This window comes from Chenopodium album, chromosome 24, assembly GCF_948465745.1.
Source record: "Chenopodium album chromosome 24, dcCheAlbu1.1, whole genome shotgun sequence".
NCBI lineage: Eukaryota > Viridiplantae > Streptophyta > Magnoliopsida > Caryophyllales > Amaranthaceae > Chenopodium > Chenopodium album.
In genome coordinates this window covers 7,118,324-7,140,751 of record NC_137857.1, presented here as the reverse complement: position 1 = coordinate 7,140,751, position 22,428 = coordinate 7,118,324, and the positions used below count along the sequence as shown (strand labels likewise).

Below are 22,428 nucleotides of genomic sequence, written 5' to 3'. Positions count from 1 at the left end.
CGGACCTACTTACACTAGTGAAGGAAGTTTTCCTGCGTGGTGCATGAATGGTAAATACAAAGGGTGGTGTTTGCAGATCATTGTGAAAGAATGGTATATACAACATAATTTTTTTCAAGTATCATTGTGCAGGTATACTTCATGGATCATGGAACAAAGGAAACCCAGTGGTATGCAGCCAGTCGTCAGGACCGTGCAGGAAAGCTCCAACAGTAAATCTCTTTGCTAGATCTTCTGTACAATTCTTCTTGTATCCTCTCCATTTAACTCTATATCTAGTATCTGCCCCTGGTCCAGTATTCATGTACTCGATGTATTCTACTGTATCCAAATTGCTGTATTGATCCCATTGAGACCATCCCTGTGGATGTATCAGGTCTCCAAGATAACTTCTCATTACGACTGTCCTTGAGTAGTTCCTCCATGGTCGACCGAGAAAGGTATATGATCTTCTGCGATCAGGAAGAGGAAAATCCGGGGCTGCGCTGATTGTGCAGTTGGAGAGAGAGAACCCAGTGTTCTGATTAGGGTCTTCTCTGCTCTGAGCAGTGATCATGTTGCTCTGCCCATATATAGGTTTCCGGGCTAGAATTTGGCAGTTGTGAAAGATGGCTGCTGCATTCCCAAAGATGAAATCTATGGTGCCTTGAATGATGCATTCTCGGTAAAACTGACGGAGGGAATGAGCGTAGAGAGTGTCCTGGTTGGAGGTGAAATTGCATCGGAAGAAAGCAGAGTTAGAGGTCACTCTGATTGCTACTGCCTGGTACATCTCCGGACTTGCCGTGTTCTCTACTGTCAGGTCTCTCGCCAAGAACCTGTCTCCAATTACAGCTGCAGAACAGAAGCCAATACAAATGACAATCAGTTTTCCCCTTGTTTAGCCATCCCATCCCTTTTTTATGTAAAATTGTAGCAGTGTAATCAGGAATCAGAATGAAAGGAACATTTGGCTGTAAAACAATATACTTCCTACTGTATCATACATTTCAGATAATTAAAACATAATCATTTTCCCAACAATAATTAGAAGCTTTATCTCTGTTATTTTACACAATTGACATGATTTAAACACCAAGTTCATAACCAAATAACCCAAAATCACAAACTAAATCAACTAAATTCATGGTTAATTACAATTCCAACGTAGTCTGAAGATCAAAGACGAAATCGACAAGAACCTAAGAAAAGAGATAAGAGGGAGAGAGACATACTCAAAGTAGCTGAAGTGAAGGTTGAATACCCATCAACAATACTCCTGTTTCCACTAATTACAGTAGAATTAATCCCACTTCCAAAAAACATAACATTCATCTTATTTCTTGGAACCTCCAAATTTTCCTTATAAATTCCCGCCTTAATCTTGATCACATACCTACTCAAACTCATATTTGGCGCCATTTTTATTGCTTCCCCAATTGTTGTGTAATTCCCACTCCCATCACTCGCAACCACGACATTCGGCTTAATTCTGTAATTCCTTCTTCCCATCATCCTCCTCTCCCTCTTGCTCATCCACGGCGGAAACCCGGTTTTCAATCTTTGAACCGAAGAATAATACTGCCTGTAATTATCCAATAACAACTGATCATCCTTTTCTTGTTTAATGCTTTCTTCCATATGTTTCACAATTGCCAAGATATTGCTAATCATTTGAACAATGGGTTTCAATTTCATCTCAAGATAAATTCTGAGACCCTTTTTCTGATGAAATTTCGATTCAATTCCCTCCAAATCAGAGAACCCATCAATGTAAGTATTCTCATTAGTCATAGCAGCACTCAAAAGGGTCTTCAAATCTCCATAATACGGCCGAAAAACCCCGAAAGAGCTTCGAAGATTATCCATTGCTTGGCCTAATTCATACAATGTCTGATCAAGCATATCAAGACAGTCATTAAAAGCAGTCTTCTCTTGTGAATTAAGCATTTCCCGAACAAAGAAATCGACAATTTCAGGCTGAGAACTCGATACGAGACCGATAGTGTGATTAATCGAGGCCTCGAGGAAGCGATCAAGGGTAGTAAAGTGGGAAAAAGAGACAGTAGAAAGACAGAGGGAAGGGTAAAAAGTAGAAGAACAAGCTGATTTGATGATGGGGTTTAGTGAATTGAGTTGATTTGTGGGTGTTTGAGTTGATTCTTGGATTGTCGAATCGGGTTTCGAAAGCAAGAAAATGGCGGAAAGAGTGATGATGCAGAGGATGAAGTAGAGTAAGCAGAAGATTACTCTGTTTTGGGTTTTTGGTGGTGAGTTCTTGATTGTTGTTGTTGCTGTAGTTTCTGCCATTTTTAGGTAAGAGAAAATGAGAAAGATGAAAGTTGAATTGATTGTGTTGAAGAATGTTTGTAATGAAGAGAATTTGCTTGATTTGATAATTTTTTATTTAGATTGTGAAGTAAACGAATAAGAATGATAAGAGTTTTATATAAGGAGAGAACAGAACACTTATTTTGGCGGCAGAAATTGGGCCTTTTACCTTTTTTTTTTTTTTTTTTTTTTTTTTTTTTTTTTTAGCAAAATTGGCCTTTAAACTTGCTAAGCTAAGTAATGATGTACATTATTACTAAAAAAAAGGGTGTTGATAATAAGGCTTAAAATCTATATTATGGTTTTTTTTGGAAATAATATATATATCCCGTGCATTAGTACGAGTACATTATGTAATTTTTTTTCCACCAAAAAAAGTGTTCCATCCATTAATTACCGTCGACCCATTTCCCTCTTCTCTCCCACCGCCACCTCTATTTCAGGTGAGTGTTGGGTTTTTCGGGGTGGATGGAGTAAATTTTGGTGTTAAGGTTAAAGTTTTTTTTTTTTTTTAAAAAAAAAACTAATTAATTTAAAAAATTAATTCTTTATTTATAAATGTGAAAGAGAGTATCCTATTTGATTGGTTGTAGGTCATTCAATAATCTATTAAAAGTAGATAATTCTTTCCAAAAAAAAATTTAAAAAAACCCTTAAAATGCAACTTATTGCTATGTTAATTAAAAAGTTGAGTTTTTGAAACTAAACGCTTGACTTTGATAAGATAAAACTATATATAGTGGCAATTAAAAAAGTGATTAATCTCATACAGTAAATAGTTCTCCACTGAAGCGGACGGCGCCTTCTAATCCTTGTATCCCCCATTGAAGAGCCAACTTTATATCTGAGGTAACTTGTTGTTTCTTTTTATAGTCATCATTTCAATTTCATAATCTAGGGTTTATCTTTTATCTAATTCAATTTAATTTAATTTAATTGTCAATGCGCTAAGTTTAGGGTTCCAAAATCTCAATTATTGCTTTTAATTTCTAAGATTATGACCCTAATTTCATGATTGAATCACGTTTCCCTGTGAATTTCTAATTGAATCTAATATCCCTTAAAATATGTTATTTTTCGAGCAAAATCTGATAATTGAATCAAATGACCCTTAAAATATGTGCTTTTTCTAGCCTGAATTGATAATTGAATCAAATATCCCTGGATTTTTGGAGCTTATCTTATAATTGAATCAAATTTGGTTGCTAATGTATTGCAGAACCCTTTAATGTTAATATTGAATTATGAAACTAATAGTAGGTAATTTGCTAAGCGGCTGGTTTAATTGAATCTCTATATTGTTTATACCCTCCCTCCATTACATATTAGTCGCAAAAAATGAATATTATATGTCTCACAAATAATACCCTTTTGTTGCGAGTAATACGTGACATAGAAAGTGTGAGTTTTAGAATTCGTTCCTAATTTCAGAATCTGTTGGTGCAGAATTTCTTATGGCAAGGAATACATATTTTAGATATTTAAGTTCAGTAATAAAACCAGGCATCAAAGTTGAATCATGGTCAATCGAGGAATATTCTAGTGATGACAAGAGGCCAGTTGATGATTTCTTCACCGTCCACATAGCGTATCACAGCCGCGTCCACCATGTTACCGGGACATTAAAGTTGAAGAGAGAAAGCTCTGATTGGCAGTTTGATGTCATGGGTTGGCTCGCTCAACTTGATGTTAATGTCAATGCTTGGGATACTACCATTGATGTTGTGGTCGAAAGTTGTGAGAGTTTGATCACTGAAGTTCGTGAAACTGGTCGCAAGTCTCTTGTTTTAAAACTTATGGTTTACGAGGGAGAGCACTACAAGCCCATGTATTCTGATACTAATCGCGTAAAATCTATTCTACAGGATGGTGGAGTCAGGTTTGCTAACAGCGGCCATTCAGGAACTAATAGTAATTGCTCGATATGTTTAGAGGAGTTTGGGATGTCTAACAATGTGGCGACTCTTCCTTGCTCTCATATCTATCACGAAAACTGCATGATTCGTTGGGTTTCTCAAGGAAAACAAACCTGTCCATTATGTAGATCGGAGATAAAACTATAGTGTTAAACCTTTTATCAGGAAGACTGTGATTTGATCGATTGTAGAGAAATATGCTCATTCGACACTGTCTACCCTCAATTCATTGGAGAGATGGATGTATTCAGAATTCTTACCCTAATGCAATAATATGGTAACAACTTTTTTCTTTGATATATTTTTTTTTTGGAAGCAAAGCAATTACACTAATAACTCGGAATTTGATATGTTTTACAGATTTAGTACTTGAGTACATGATAAATGATTCCGAATAAAGGAGAAAATAGTGCTAAAGGATTTAGCATTCGCGAGTCATGAAAATAAATTGGTGAGATACGTAGATAAAATAGAACAATTTTTCATTAAATTGGAACACAAAGGTTCCCTCCACAATAAAGGACAATAATGCCGCAAAGAGCAATTTTAATTGCATAGTAAAAAATTAAAAAAAAAAAAAGGGGTAAGAAAAAACTAGAGAAACAAAGTCATGAGGACTTTGATTTCATTTTGATTACAATCTCAAAAGAATTTGAGTTATTTTTGACAAGCACGCAGAGAAACTCAATCGCTCTTCCATGCATAATTGCACATTCATTTTCAGTTTGAGTTCGAGTTTGAATCCTCCACCAGCAAGGGTACTGACTCGGCCTGAAAGGATAATGAAAGTAAGCATAATATTAATGTTATTGTACATAAATGTTTAGAGAATAATGTAACATATAGGGTGTGGTAGTGTAAAGATCACGTACGAGTTTTTTGTACTTGAGGGCGTAGAACATCTCAAGGTAACGACGAGCCTCACGACGGTCAAGGTTTGAGACATACTTCCAGAAACCGTATACACCTGCAAGAGTTAGCAGCCTGTCGGAATAGATCTTCCATGTGTATCTGCAAAGTCACAAGACAAACGCGTTAATATATATACAATATGATTATATGCAGGACATGATGTATTGATGTTCAGCATGTTGCTTACTTCTCTTCGATTCGTTTCAATCCACCCTTAGAAATCTTCTCCCAGTGAGAAGGATCAGCTGTAGACTTCTCGAAGAATTCAACAAGGAGATCAGCAGCCTTGTCACCGTGGTATGGATCAATGTGGTAGCCAGATTTTCCATTGACAATGATCTCAGCAGGTCCACCATGGCAAGTGGCGAATGTAGGTAGCCCACAAGTCATGGCTTCAACGACTGTGAGACCAAAAGCTTCGTAGTATGCAGGCTGAACAAATGCTCCCTTGGTGTCAGCAATGTACCTGTAGAGCTCACCGTTCCTAACCCTGTTCATTTGGGCAGAAATCCACCTGAATTGGCCGTCCAACTTGTACTGCTCGATAAGCCCGTACATTTTCTTCATCTCTTCCTTTTCTTCTATGTCCTTGGATTCCTTCCTCCTGTCACCAGCAACCACCACAAGGTTCACAAGCTCTCTGAGCTTCTGGTTCTTACCATACCACTCGACAAGGCCAGTCATGTTCTTTACTCGGTCTAGCCTAGCCATCGAGAATATAATTGGCTTGCTTCGGTCCTTGAGAACACATCTGTTATAATATCATAAAGATGATGATTAAGATTTTATAACAATGAGAAAGTAGGATCAAGGATAAAGGAAAGCAGGTTTACATGTGTTCTTCGTTCTGAACTTCACTGTAAAGTAGCTCTTCGATTTCAGGGTGGAGGGCTGTGAGTCTTTTCTTCTCTTCGGTGTAAGGGAAGTAAATAGACAGATCAGCTCCAGGGGAGACGATGTTGAATTTGGGGTCAAAGACGTCAATTCCATGAACAACTCGGTAGAGGCCAGGGAGAGTAAAGGCCATGTGAGACTCATATTGTCCAACAGTATCCTTACTGAAATATTAAAAAGTTGCAAAATTATCAGTAAATTGGCAAAGTTTTCGTGCAAATATATATGGTGCGTCTGAAGATTGAAAGAAGCCTTACTTTCCAGCAATTTCTTGGAATGTACTGGTAATGATAAAGTCGGTATGGTTCATGGCAATTAGATCAGCAGTGAATTGGCAAGAGAAGTGGTACTTCTCCTCAAATGACTTCCAATAGATGTCTGAGTTCGGATACTTGGTCTTCTCAAGAGCATGAGCAATCGTACATTGTGTAACTCCGAGTTTGTGTGCTAACAAAGAAGCAACGATATTTCCATCACTGTAGTTTCCAACAATCAGATCAGGCTTGGCCTGTAGTTCTCCAGCAATTTCGTTTGCAACATCCTAAAAGAAGAAAATTATGCACACATTAGCCTGTCAAATAATAGATTTATGGGATGGGAGTTTAAAAGTTGGATGTTATCAGAATGTGGGTGATTTACCTCAGTGTAAGTCTCTAGGTATGGCCAGACTTCGAATCGAGAAATCCATCTTCTGACAATTCCCTTCTCGGTTCTGAATGGTACACGAAGAATGTGTGAGTGTTCAGTTCCAAACACCTTCTCAAGACGCTGACCACAGGTTGTTCCCACTGCATCAGGGAGCAGACGAGATACAATAAGGATCCGAGGGACAATATCAAGGCCTTGTTGCTTGATTCGTTGAAGCATTTCATTCTCCAAAGCACGGACTTGATCAAGGATATACACAACCTGTACAACAAGAAATCATTATCATTAGACATCAAACACCGTTACATGTAAGGATCAATGCTCGGGATATAAAAACAGGTCAAATAAAATAAAAAGGATAAAAAAAGATACCTGGCCACCAGTGTCAGGGTAACCAAGGACATTGGCCTGAGCAAAGTAACCATGAGGCGAAAGGATCACAACATTGAATACCATTGGTATCCTGCCAAGGAATTTCTCGAGAGTGCAAGAATCAGGAGCTTCAAGAAGGTCAAGGAGAAGCTGAATCATGTCTGATACTCTCTCAGCAGTGTCACCCCAACCTCTCTCCAAGCCGATCTCTTGAAACTTGTGATCGAACTCAGAGTAGGGTGTGTCAGCAGGTAGTGTAGCCAGAAACTCCTCTGCTTTTCTTAAAACGCTTTGGAGAGAATCAAGGTTCTGGATTCTGTCATTGAGCATCATGGTCTGCAAAGGAACAACAATACAATTATAAACCGGAAATCTTAACAAAATTTCATTACTTTGACTCACTAAGATAAATACTGTATAATCATTTCATTACTTTGACTCATTTCCATGTATCCCCATCACTTAGTAAATTTAATTCATTACCGATTATAGAAAAGAAAAAACCTTTTTTCGGACATCCAAAATTCCAAATGTAATACAAGAATGTAACGAGATAATGCTAACAACATTGTGAAGTGGAAGTGTCATAAAGCAGATTATAACTGCAGATTGTATGAATCTGATACACTGTAGACTGATATTTTCATATCTATTTTGCAGCTTATACATTTATATCACAAGACATTATGATCAGCATATCTATATAAAAGATCATATAGTAGCAAAAGTTACCTTGCCCTTGTAGTGGTGCATCCTAAGGAAGTCAAGCAACGGGCGCATACTCTCCTTGTCATGGAACATCTTAGCAGAAAGGTGCCTGTTAAGGAACTCTACACCATTTCCAATCGATTTGGAGAGGGTAGGGCGGGGGAAGGAGGCATTGAATGGCTCGAAATCGAGCTCCAGCACAAAGTTTCCATTCACACTGCCACACACAAATTGGTAAAATATAATTTGTCAAATCCCTGGCTAATATAACTGAGAATGCATCATTACAGTGAGGAAAAACCTTAAAATTTAACAAGAAAATCAATTTATATTTTATCCTGACTTTACCTTCCATCAACTAATTCCTCCTTCACATGGAGGAACTGGGAGGGGGTCAATTCCTCGACAGCAAGCTCATCGACATTGACACGAATGTACTCCCACACACCAGGCCTCGGACGAACAGCAAGGGTGATCCATGGAGGCAACACAATTGCTTCCTATGATTGAAATAATTTTGCAAAGGACATAACATAAGAAACAACTTAATAACCCATGACCTATCAAAGTCTATATTCTTGTCACATAAAAAACTAATGTTCAATTTTTTTTTTCCCAATAAATTCAAAATAAGGGCTATCCAAGTTCAATTTACAACTAAAATAAATTTCCCTACATTCCAATAAGTTTCGATAAATAATATCAGGTGAAGAGAACAAAGCCGTAGTGTGACCGAAATCTTTAGTGGGTGCAAAAAGTGAGTAATAAGAAGTGTTACCTGAGTGTGCCTGAAAACTTCACCAAAAGGGCCATCAGCAAGCTTATGTTTGTCTTTGTCAGAAACAGCTTCAAATTCAGACAACAGTTCATGGGGTTGCAATATCCCTTTCCCATGACTCGCAATCCTTCAAAATTTTAGTTTTTTGTATTATTAGTGATTTATACATTCAATAAACCCTAACCATAAAAATATAAAATAAAAATAAAATCTTTGCCTAAAGAAAAGTGAAAAGTAGTGACAAGAACACAAGATTTATGCAATGTCATCTTATCATTTTCATCAGGACCATTTGATTCTTAACATAAAGACCATTTTTTTCTTTAAAAATAAATAACATCAGTAAATAAAATCCAATTATTATAGTAAATGAGATCTTGATCAAGTACGAGGTAATCCAATTGTGGGAAAAAAAAAATAAAAAAAAATAGTTAAATTAATACTAAAAAAACTATGTTAAATTAAAAAATAAATATCCCAAGAAAATCAGAGTAAAATTTTTTAAAAATGAAAAAAGAAAATTACCTGGACAAGTAGGAGAGAATTTCATTGCGTTGAGCAGTGAGAGTTTCATCCAAACGCTCCTTAAGGCTTGGAACCCGAGTTAAACGGCCTGCCATTTCTGGTTTTTCCGGTAACTTTCACACTTTTTTTTTTTTTTTACTGCAATCACAAATTTTCAGCTGTTTAGTTCAAAGTAATCTTGAATAATATTTTGAAAGAAAGAAATAATCTTAAATAATATTAAAGAAAAAAAAAATTCAATTTTTATCACTTTTTAAAAGAAAATAATTAGTAATCCGTACATTTTTAATTTATTTAATTAGTCAAAACTAAACCAGAAAAGCACTGAACCAAAACCATTCAAGAAAAGTATTACAAAAATAAATTAAGCGTACTAATTATTTGGTTTAAGATTAAATAATTAAATTAAACTAATTGGGTTTATCTAGAATCCTCAAATTTCTTTATCAAAAAAATAAAGAATCCTCAAATTTCAAACCCCACCAACCTTAAACAACTAATGGCCGACCAAATTAACCTAATTTTAAATTTTACACTTGGTAATCTACTTAGGCAAGTGAGAGCCTAAGTATGGATAATGATACATTGAACTCGAGGCCTAACGACTCTCACACTGTGATTAAATTAAACCCGAGAGTTAGCGACCCTTACACCGTGATTTATTACTGTCGTGCATTGTTACGAGTACATACTATGAGTCAGCGACACTTACACTGTGATTGAACACTTACTAAAGTTGGCTAGATCTTTAGAGAAATTTAAAAAAAACAGTTAAAAATATTGTGCTAGGGTAAAAAAAAAAATTGTAACTTTACCAAAAATGGGTAACCAGATATGAAGGGTGGTGGTTTTAAACAAGAGCAAAGGACATTTCTTTAAATGTTGCATGATTTTTTGTAACCAAAAATTAGGGAATTGATCATTTAATCACATATTTTTACGTCATCATAAAAAGCTCTGAAATTTTTGTCAGAATTTTTTTGATTTTCGGCATAAATGAAAGAAACGTCATAATACTTCTTTTATCTGTGATTCTGTGAGAAAGTGAGTCAGAGTGAAAAACAGGGAAAAAGCCATGCAATGGCCAACCAAAACAGGGGAAAAACAGAGTATCTTGAATTTATAAAAATTATAGACTTATAAAGTTATAATAAGTAATTAAAATGAAGGAAATAATTAAGTATAATACATAAATAAATAAATGAATGAATAAATAAAACTTACCAGAAAAATGATGGATGAAAAAAATGGATGAATGAAGTATAAAAATGTAAGGGAGAGTGGAGGAAAGAAAGAATGTCTTAAAGAGAGTGGGTTTATGGGAATTTATAGAAGAGCATCAGCCCATTAAGGGTCGCTTGTTATCCAAGCAAAATTTTTAATTAATTTTAAAAAATAAAAATAATTGAATAAAAAAATGAAATAAATAGGACAAATAAGATTATGTGTCACCAAACATCATTATTATTTTCTTCATGTATGTCAAATTTAGAGTAGGTTCTAGTTGTTCCACACACATATAGAAAAGTTCAAGAGTATATTTATTATTTTAAGTTTATAAAATGTTTATTAAATTGTTGGATGTATGGATAATATAAATATATTTTTTTATGGAATAATATGTTCTTCGATAGAGTAATTAGTCACGTAAATATGATAGATTATGTGTTGTATAGTACTTATATGTTTCGAATTTTTAGATTTGATGTGTGTAGCGTGTGTTTTTTAGGCTGAATTTGATGTTTGTCAACATTAAACTAGTACGAGTATCATGTTCGAGTATCCGTATTATTTACAAACTAATACGAAGTAATAAGTAAGAGTTGGAATGAGTTTATTGAAAATTTCTAAAACCTTAAAAAAAAAAATTTAAATTACTTTTACGAAAACATTTCTTTTTCATCTAGCTTTCTAGGATAGAGATTTTTCATCTTGACTATTTCTCCGTAAAATTTGTACTACGACACAAATATATTCTTATTCGTTATTCAATTTTTCTTTTCACGAAAGCAAAGGAAGAAGAGAATTGAAAATGGATTTTGTCCATCCAATCAAATGATAAAGGACATAGAAAATTCCTACACTTAATCGTAAGATAAGCATTTGAAAAAGTTGGTCTATACATACCAAATTTGTTAACTAATCAAGATTATTCCCATTTTCCATGGTATATAGTTAAACAAGTACCACCTTTGTTTTCCTTCCGTTTTCGTCACCTTTATTCACTTTTATCTATTCATTTTACAACCATCAATCTATACTTATTTATTTTTCAAATTCCTTCTTATAAATAATAAATTTCTTCTTTTATCGATGTATCTCTTCTATATTTTGACCAGACCAAGTTTCTCGATATTCAGGTTAAAAACAAAATGATCCACATGAACAATCCGACCTATTTATGACTTTTCTTCTAAGATTATCATACTAATCGAGTTGAACTCAAGAATCCGAAAAATAAATAAATAGTATTGGTATTACAACGTTGAAAACTTGAAATTTAACTACCCATGGTATTACAATGTACATGACTACACTCACCCCCTTTGCACGTGGATCCCACCAATATATATATTGGTCAGTTTCATATATCCAATTTCGGATAATACATACCCCTTAGTAGTTAGTACTTGTACTCATTATTTTGGACTAAGATAATGTATATTATTAACATTATTTAGATGTTGTTATGTAATCAAGCTAACACAAAAACCTTTGTTTTCAGACATTTTCTGTCTTTTTCTTCACATTATTTCATTATCAAGAAGCCACATTATGCTAATGACAAGAGATAAATATTCTTCCTAGCTACCATAGACTATAGTCACTTAAATTATTAATCTGAATAATTCAGTTTTATATGTTGTATACTTGTTTAATTGTTTTAAATAAGATATAATTCTCCTACTTATAGTCAGTTTCTTTGGATATATATGATCAAAGATGACTGTCAGCAAAACCTAATCTTATTATAAATAAATATTTATTCTATTATTTTCAAGAAATCAAAAGTTGCTATGATCTCTGAAAGAATATGATCGTTGCCTTTCTCATTGATCATGCCAGTATATACAAATATAGTAAAATATATTCTAACAATCTCATTTTCCTATGTTATGCAAAAGACTATTTCGTTTTTAAAAGTTATTTATATTGAAACTTTTTTTACCAGTTAGCTGTTGAAAAAACAATAACTTTGACAGACGGACGGAGAAAGTATTAATTTTTTTTAAATCTAAATCAACAATAGTATTACAATTAGTATAGTAATCATGGTTAATTATTGCTTTCCAGGAGACAAATATTTCTTTTTGACCAAAAAAAAGTAGCTAAAAATAAAATAATATTGGGATAAGAAAATGTACCAATCATATGGTATCTAAATGGATTTTGGTACTATTGTACCATAAATAAAAGGTAAAAAAATTGATGTGCACCTAACACATTAGAAAAGATTAATGTCGTTAAACCTCATCCATGATTTTTGTTACATTTTTTGTGGGGGACAATGTCAATAGGTATATTCTCAAAGTTCTACGATTAACACCAATAAATAAATTATGATAAAGAAGTAAGATAAAGGAAGAAACGATTAGTTAAGATATTCTCCTAATTACAAACAATTAATTAATAATTGCGGACTATTAAATCATCAAATGTCAACATCTATCAAAAAGAAGAACAAAATTACGAAAGCATTTGGCTAATTGCATTATCATATTGTGTATTATTTAAAAATTTATTTAAAAATTAAATATCGATAATGTTTGTCACTTAATGGTATGATGAAATTATCGGCTACATAATAGAAACTACGTTATAATGTAGCACACATGTACAAAATAATAACAATGATATGGTAAGAAGAGAGTTAAGAAATTACCTGAATAGTGTCAAAATTGAAAACGCCAATTATATTAAGCTCAAAAGTTGGCAAAAATGATTAAAAAATCTTATATAACGTAAATAAGAGAATAGAAGGAAATGAAGTGAGATTTGATGATGAAGTTAAAATTTGATGAAGAGCTATATATAGGAAATGAATTCTTAACCATTATTATTAGTAGCAACCCACAAATTGATATAAAGGTTCTTCTTTTTTCGTGCAAATTAATTAAACAAATTAAATTTAATCAAAAAGTTAATCCAAGTTGCAAATTAAGAGTATGTAAGATCCTGTGTTCTTTTCTTAAAACCACTTTTCATAGTCATACCACCAATGGTTTTACTTAATTTGCCCACAATTTTGTAACCCCACCGTCTTCCACCCTCTAATCTTAATTATTACTAGTTGTTTAATTATTGACCTAACTTTAATTATTATTTTTTACTTTAATTTTTTTACTAGCCTATGAGATTATGTAACTTAATTGTATATGTATGTAATATTGTGGTGTGCTATTGAAGCTGTAATCTATTAATGTACTAGTTTGAGTGAATGTATTAATTTAATTGATTTTTATTGACTAGTTAAAGCAATAGATAGCTTGTTAATAGGAGTTTTAAAATTTGATAGTAAAAGATTTAAAGGTGTTTATGAATGAAGAATCGAAAAGCTTTGTATGTATATCCGTTTTTTCTTTGTATTAGGTTTGATTATCTTTATTAGTTTTAAGTAGACTTGTAAGATTCAATCTTTATATAGATAATTTGTCAGTGCATAATATTGATCATGCTAGAAATCACGGCTAGATTAAAATTTTTATAATTCGACTATCAAAAGGTTTTGTGTGAGACCGGACTCACGTGAGACCGGGCTCAATAACAAAAGTCCAATAAAAAGGCGCGGGCTAACTAAACCCGATCGCGAGGCCCGCAACACCAAAAACATGATAGTGGACTCACGTGAGTCCGTCTCACCCAAAACTTTACCTTCGACTATACTCCAACATCAATGTTTATAATGTGACACGAGATGTTACGTATGGTAGAGTGGATCACGACCATATGAAAAATATACTTCAGTGACAACAATTTTAAATACTCTTTGCTCTATCTCTAGTTTATGGAATGAATTTTGTAGATTAGTAGATGTTATTTAAAAAACATGAGGAAATTAAAACAAATAAAAAGGGGATAGCTTTACAAAATCACCCAAATTATATCTTCAAAATCCGAAGTGTATGAAATTAGTAACAAATTCTCAATCACTTTTTTTTTTTGTTTTTTGTTTTTTGTTTTTTTTTTAAAAAAATATACTTTTAATAACCTTATTTGATTTTATTAATGGCAAATTAGTGAGGTGACTTAAGCAAATATAGGTAACTTTTTGTAGTACACTATCTATAAATATTTTGACTACTTTACATAAAAATAAAAACGCATTACATGCAATATGAATCATGAATTGGTATGTTAAAAAGAGATAAGTATATTTTTACAAATTTCAACTGGTTATGAAAGGAACGTATGCGTTAAAAGTGTTAAGTGAAGTGAGAAGAAGCATAAGGAATGGATGACATTTGAGTTGAGCCACCGTCCATTACGCAATTAGAGGAGCCAACTTCAATTCTCATTGTAAAAAATATTTATGCTAATTTGGAAAGGCCAATTGACTCTTTCTACATTTTTCTATTCTCATTTTTTGTTTCAAATTTTGTTTGCTTTAACCTTTTTTGTTCATATTAGTTACCTATTACGAGTATATGTTACAAAAGTGATTATAAGAACATAATTCTTGTGTGAAACGACTTTGGGTATTTGGGTATGACTAATGTGAGTTACAGCGTATAGGGTGGTATAGGTCATGTTCGACAAAAAGAGTTGTATTGGTATCTAATTATTAGACATTACCATCACTTAATGAATAACTAAATTCTTATGACCTCTTGTCAAAAAAAAATTTCTTATGACCTATATGTGAGTGATGACTAACAACCTGCCAACTATAGCAATACGAAGTACTTTTGATTATGAGAAATATATAGTGCGATTTAGAAAGTTTACTCTTAAACAAATATCTCAAAACCTCCATCAAATGCACCATTTCCTTCTATCTTGTAATAGAAAGTATCTTATCATATCCTTCTTTAATTATTAAAACCAACTATCTCCCTTGAAAAAGAATTTTATTCTTCCTTAAAATTAATACGGAGTATCATTGTAAATCATGAGAAGTTAAGAAATATGTGGCCTTTATTTGATTTAATCTCCAAGTTAGGTGACTTAAGGTTAACTAATCTCTCCTAACAGCCCAAATAATTCCAACTAAGGGTGTGTTCTATTCACCTGATTTACACTTATCTGAACTTATTTGAATTTAATTTAACTAATCTGAACTTGACTTACTAGAACTTATCTGAACTTATTAAAACTTATTTTAGTTGTAATTTGAAGTTGGGCATTATCAGAACTTATTTTTCCTGAACTAAACTTATCCGAAATTATTTTTCTTGAACTTAACTTATCTGAACTGATTAAACTTGAAATAAGTGAAGATAAGGTGAACAGAACAGACCCTAAATGTGAATTCGTTTTGTATTAAGTTTGAGTTGCACCAAGTACATCAAAAGCAAAAATCTAGAATAGAAATGTGTCGGACTAGGCCAAGCCACGTGACGTAGGCATGGCTCGTAATAATAACTTAGTTATTTCTTTCTACAACACTTATATAGAATCTATTATATTATTTATATATATCACAATACGGCTCATCATGATTCGCAATAATGTATATTCATCATAGAGTGTGCTAACCCAACTTCCAATATAGAAACACCTGATTTTTTATTTCAATCTTCGTTTACTTTATATAAATTTGTAAAGAATCAGCGAATCAAAGAGAGTAATAAAACAAACATCACAATCTATTGTAATTGGTAACATTCATGTTTCAACACAAGGAGTAACATCCTTTTTCAAGGTTGAAATTCCAACTAAATTTGAAACTAATCTTTCTTAGCTTAGGTGAAGAATTTAAAAGGTCCAATAAACACCAAGTCACAAAATAGTTAGGTAGAGTAATAAAATGTCACCTAAAAATGGATAAGGCAGCCCATCAAAGGTAGAAAGACTTAAGTCAAAACCACTAAAAAATGTTAGTTGTACAAAACCGCCCTATAATCTCATACATACAAATATAAACCATACACTTGGAAAGTCTTTGGCTTGTCAAAGAGGAAATTAGGAGAAAGACCAATTGAGTTGTCGAGATATGACTAAACTTCCAACAGAAACCATTTAAACCTACATGGTATTGTACGTACAAATTACTTCATTTTGTTGGTATAAATTTGCGGCTTTGGTAACACTTTGGAAATATGAAAGTTGGACCAATGTGTATAATCTAAGTCATTGATTAAATTATGTACTAATATTTCTTTATCCAGAAGATGATCTATTTTGAAATTCTTTTTGATATTTGACCCTTAAAATTTTAGTTTTAATTATCTTGATCCAAAAGAGTACTCCTTATTTATTATAGCTAGTCACATAGCATGTACAAGTGTACATTTTGTACAACAATACAAGTAATATTTTAAGATGATTAGGGATTAGAAATTTGTCAAACATTTTTTTAGGGTAGGTACATAAGGGGAGAAGGGTCTGCTCGGACCGAAACATGTCATAGGTTAACCCATTTTGAGTTAGCTGGCTAGGGTCTTTGGGAGTTGAGTGAGGGAAAAGGGTAAAGAATCATTCTAAAATTTAAAGTGCATGCCTTTCAATTCAAGAGGTTAAATTTGATCCCATAATCTAAAGATTGTGAAATACAAACACTAAATCAAACCTTGCTTAATTAAAACTATGTTATAAATGATTGTCCAAAAGTTGTCTTATTTTCTAAATAATATAATACTCATATTTTGTACTTTGTTCAAAGTACTCGTATTGATCTTTATTATTTTGTAGATGGTACAAAGTTGTTGATTGACGAAAATATATCTTGTAAATTCATTCATACGAACTTTTAGTACAAAAAAAATTGTCATACTCTTAGGACCTATTCCCTTCAGCTTAATTTCAGTTCAATTCAGCTCAATTCATTTCATTTCAGCTCCAATCAGTTCAGTTCAGTTCAGCTCCTAATTTCCTTCTCTCATAAAATATTCAGTTCAGCTCCTAATTTCCTTCTCTCATAAAATATTCATTTCAGCTCTACTCGGTTCAATTCAGCTCCAATCAGTTCAGCTCAGTTCAATTCAGTTCAGTTCAGCTCCAATCAGATCAGTTCAGTTCAGCTCCAATCAGATCAGTTTAGTTCAGTTCAGCTTTAATCAGTCCAGTCCAGTTTAATTTAGTTCAGCTCAGTTCAGTAAATGTGAACAGACCCTTAGATATTATTGAAGGGTTGTAGACTATGTGAAGTTCAGATGATAATTTGATCAAATAATATACAAGTACCAATTTTCTAGATTCGAGTCTATCTTCAAAATTAAATTCTAATCCATAGTTGTAAAATTCTAGAAGAGGGCAAATTCTGATAGGACTTTGATTACTTATTTATGGCCTTAAAATTCTGGGTCACTAGTTTGAAAAATCATTTTCCATGTGACGCATTTGGATTTTGTCATTTCAACGACAGCTTTTACTATGGCTTTTCCTATCTTTCATCAAAAATTGGCATGCACATGCAGTCCCCCGTTTTCCCTACACAGGTACTAAACACCGTGTACGTACGTCTTTACTGATAATTTGATATAGACCATGTTTGGTAAATGGCTTTGGTGGCTTTTTGGTTAACTTTTGACTTTTGGCTTTTTTATGTAGTTAAATAGTCAAAAAATATGTTTGGTAATTGGCTTTTTAGCCAGTGAAAAAACTAGCTTTTAAGCCAAAATGAAAAAACTGCTTTGAGTAGCTTTTTTTTGTTAGCTTTTGGCTTGTTGGCCCACAAGTTATCTAATAAACAGCCAACAACCAACAATTAATTTACCAAATACTTTTATAAACAGCCAGCTTAAACAGCTAATTTCAAAAGCCATTATAAACAGCCAAACATACCAGCTGGTCAAACAAGCCAAGTAAACCAGCCAACCGCCAACAGCCACTTGCCAAACAAGGCCATACTCCTTCTGGTTGGAATAAATAATTTGTGACACTCAGTAAACTTTCGTTTGTTCCTATCTAAACTTATATCGTGTAATCTTGCTTTCTTTACTTAGTTTATGTTGTAATCTTACTTTTTATTTATAGAACTCTTTGTCCAAAGTACTACGTACTATAGTGATATTTTATAGATGTTATCTCTACTCCATTTATACTTTATTAAACATACATAATGTTTTTTTTTTTTTTTTTTTTTTTTTTTTTTTTTTTTTTTTTTTTGACAAGACGAACTAAAAAAGAACAAATAGTTTGTTATATTCTAAGGAAATAGTTTGTTATTAATAGAGTACAAATAACGCAAAAATATCATGCCGAGAATCGCAACAGGAAGAAAATATCAACACAAAGTTAGTAGAATAAGAATAAAGGGATCAATTAAATTGGGAAAAAGTCTTCCAAATGAAATGATAGGCTAGCAGTGAAATTGAATCATATTTATATATTTAGAGGTCCCCCTTAATCCATTTTTAGAGGTTGCAAATAATTAGACAGGTTGTTAAGACACTTACAATTCAAGAAAATTAGAATTGTGCTTCTTAGCTATATATTTGATTTGATTTTCTCAAAAAAGCTATTTGATTTGATTTGATACCATAACCAATAATATTTCACCTCCTTAATTGGGCCCCAAAAACCAACCAAATTCATGTTCACCATGAGCAACTATCATGATAGGGTGAATTTTTGAGATAGAAAGCATATATTATATGTCAAAGTTGAATGCTTATTGAATAAAGAGGGAGTATATGCAAAAGTAGTTTGTAACATTTTAATTCTCAATGCAATGATAGAAAGATATTATATAATCCTTAATTCATACTCTAATAGATTGTACAATTAGCTACTTGGAATGAATTGAGATGAGTCATTACATCTCATTAATAAGGTTTTTTTTTTTTTTTTTTTTAATAAAAAACATCACATTAATCAATTATTAATATACATAGACCTGTAATTTATTAATCAAAGATTGTTGGTAAAAAGACAGTGATAATAGTAACAACACTTTGTCTTTAAGGGAATTCTGTAGCTAAGAGGCCAGGATAGGCGTGTTTGGTGATGAAGGTTTAAGGATAAAAGAGAGGATGGACTAACTCAAACAGTTAAACCTCTAATGTGAGTATTTGACCGAGAGAGGATTTGAAGAGTGTTTTGAGTACAAAACGCACTTTGAAAAGCCAATACTCCGTATTATATATGGATTTATTTATTTATTTTTATATAAGAGATATTTATCTGAAATGTGGGAGGAAATTACTCTTCTTTCTTAAAGATGATTAAATTTATTTCCATGATTACCAAGTTTACACAAACTAATACTCCGTATTATACATATATTCCTATTAGTTATTTTACATGACAAAATAGCTATCAACTAATATGTATTTACTGAACACTTTTATAGTATAAACGGTTATAACGTAAGAATTTAGTCGAATCAGCTCATATAATCAACTCATACAAACAACTACGGAATAACAACGTAACTATCAAGTAGCATCTTGCTAACAAATAAGGTCTATCTCTTATAGTTCTACTACTATAAACTCCTATATGAGATTGTTTAATTTGGAATATTTTATTATGAAAATCATTTTTGTTTTTTCAAAAAAAAAAAATGATAATCTTTCCAATTTTAGTCTCACACATTCATATAGCAATGTTAGATCCATGTTAAAGTCTATGTTTTTATAAAATGTAATGTGAAAATATCTTCCATTTCCTACCCTAAGTTTCCAATTCTAGGCATTGACTTTATTTATGAATCTATACAACATTAAACTCTACAAGTTTTTTAGCACAAGTTTTGATAAACGAGACTCTAGTCACTGTCACTCTACACACGATACATATACCAAACATCAACTTTCATATGTTGCCACATGTCTCACTCTCAACCCCTTACTCTATTTTCATCCATCTTAAAATAAAATAAAAATTGTACACATTTTCTTACCTCTTCCACTTATTTTATTTTACCTCATTTTAATTTATAATCCAATTAGCTTTAATTCGTTGCAATATTTTGAGAGAGAGCCTAGTTTATCACCTTAATAAACAAAATTCGTTTATCAAGTGACATAATCGTAAATATATCAAAAAATATCAAGTTATCACGGCATTTTTGTAATTATATTAATAATTGTGGGCCCATATTTAATAAATATTTTCTTTTTAATTTATTTACAGTTTTGCCATTATTTATATAAAAAAATAATAAATAAAAAAAATCAAGATGATAAGCTATAAACTTGTTTTTTCTCATATAATGACTAATTACAACGATCTTCGAAATCGAAAATCAATTCTCATCGTGAGCATTGTGAGATACTAAGAATATTTCAAAAACTATAAAATATAATATTACCTCCGATTCGTTAATTTTTAATTGCAACAAAGGAATTTTTTTTTTTATGTCTCATACATAATACCTCTTTAATTTGTTCTATAATAGGACTTTATATCGTTTGCAAGTTTTTCCAAGACTTGTATATGAAAAATAAAAGGAACTACACAACAAGGATAAAACATGAACTCCTAATTAAAAGGATAAAACATGAACTCCTAATTAAAACTTGATAAGCATCATGCTGCAATACAAATAAAACTATGTTGTGGTGACAACGATTGGGTAAAAGAAAAACACATAATGATCATATTGAGATCTTATAATAAGTGCAAACTTTGATTCGATGACAACGATTGAAAGAGAACGAAACTAAAATCTCTTTGTTTCACCTAATTGGATATATTGGCCCTCTACGTGTTATTGAAGCATGTAATCACTATTTACTAGTACATTTTATTAGATTTGATAGTTACCATAACTTTGGTACCGTGTGATATTGTCAAATTTGTTATTATGGCCTTACATTTTGCTTTATAGATTGTAGTTTACTTATTGATTTTGATTTATTGGATTATGATCGCTCATTGGATTATCGGCTAAAACGGTCTTATCGAATAAAAGGCTTTAAGTTTGCAGATTTGAAATAAATAAATAAATAAATAAATAAATAAATTCCGTTTAAAAGTTATTATTACAACACAATTGTTGAATCTTATGTATGATAAATTGATAATATCAACACTTTATAGTAATATGGATTTAAAGATATTAGATTTAAATTATAAATAGAAGAATATTTTTGTATTAATATGATAATTTCTACCTCTTAGATAAAATGCTACTTATCGCTTATAATCCAAAAAAGAAAAAACGTACTTGTAGCTTGCTAACTTGGGGTATGTATAGTATAGTCAATAGTGTTTGTCTCAAAGATCATAGTATAGCATTATAGCCTATGAACTAGGTGAGTAAATGGGGACAAACATTGGCATATGCCTTAAGATATCCGAATTAAAAGGCCCACTAATTTAGCTAAATTGACATAACTCAAAATTCATAAGTTGGATTAGGTAAAGTGTTGTTATCACACATTGATGAAATTACTTAATCATCTTTCGTCTTTATACAAAGTTGGGAAACACATGACAACTTCCATGAACCTAAATATCTTCAAAAAAACTATCAACATCATTTAGTATGGTGATTTCGGGTAATATTAGCGTGCATTGTACAGTGTAAACATAGCTCTCTCGATCTTGTATTCTATCCGTATTATTTCGCTAATTTTCTGTTATTTTTGATATCTTTGTATATATAAATGAAAACGAAATCTAATACTTTATCGATAAATATATAACAAAAACAAAAAAAAAACATGTTGAATTTTATTGGAGTTTTACTAGTATGTTGATTTAAAAATATTTTTAAAATTATGTTTTACTTTATTTTGATTTGGAATAATGAGAATGATGTTGATTGCCAATCTTCATAGTATCTGTTACATGTTACATCTCAACTCTGAAAAGAGAAAAGCTACTTATTACATGTCTTGCCAACAAACGGAAATTTCCCCAAGACTTTTAGTTTTACTTTACTTTCTCAGTTGCAAAGAAACTCTTTAGATTTGTTTACAACTAATTACAAAAATATACTGGTGTCTAAAAAAAAAAAAAAAAATTACAAAAATATACTGGTATTTATTAACATACCAATGCCCTATGCGGCTAGTTGGGTAAAGTCAATTATAAAAGCTTATTTGACTAGCTGATTATAAGTTGTAACAGTTCATTTCTAATTTATCACTCGTACATTAAATGAGTCATCATATCATTATTACAGAGTATAATCTTCTGGTAGAGGTTTGAAAGTTCATGTGACTTGCTACAGTGTAGCAGATTTCGAGTTTCAACTTGTACTTATTGGAATATACTTCGTATAATAACTTCACTATTATTGTTTATTTTACT

At 32.0% G+C, this 22,428-nt stretch overlaps 1 protein-coding gene, 1 long non-coding RNA gene and 1 pseudogene across 2 annotated transcripts; 1 reads left to right on the top strand and 2 right to left on the bottom strand.

The window, feature by feature from the left end:
• Positions 1 to 102: 102 nt before the first annotated feature.
• On the bottom strand, positions 103 to 2,289 carry LOC145610473 (pectinesterase pseudogene; annotated as a pseudogene).
• Positions 2,290 to 2,980: 691 nt separating this feature from the next.
• On the top strand, positions 2,981 to 4,523 carry LOC145612564 (uncharacterized). The gene is made up of 2 exons (XR_014106643.1): positions 2,981 to 3,159; positions 3,757 to 4,523. It is a non-coding gene; the product is annotated as an uncharacterized LOC145612564 (long non-coding RNA).
• Positions 4,524 to 4,637: 114 nt separating this feature from the next.
• LOC145610013 (sucrose synthase) lies at positions 4,638 to 10,359 on the bottom strand. Its single transcript, XM_081665258.1, has 12 exons — positions 10,288 to 10,359; positions 9,064 to 9,201; positions 8,539 to 8,665; positions 8,109 to 8,260; positions 7,785 to 7,977; positions 7,053 to 7,388; positions 6,672 to 6,941; positions 6,290 to 6,573; positions 5,972 to 6,196; positions 5,326 to 5,889; positions 5,099 to 5,237; positions 4,638 to 4,997 (listed from the first exon to the last, which is right to left on the bottom strand). The coding sequence occupies exons 2-12, from the start codon at positions 9,156 to 9,158 to the stop codon at positions 4,947 to 4,949; spliced, it is 2,436 nt and encodes an 811-aa protein (XP_081521384.1). The 5' UTR covers positions 9,159 to 9,201; positions 10,288 to 10,359; the 3' UTR covers positions 4,638 to 4,946.
• Between the last annotated feature and the right edge of the window lie 12,069 nt (positions 10,360 to 22,428).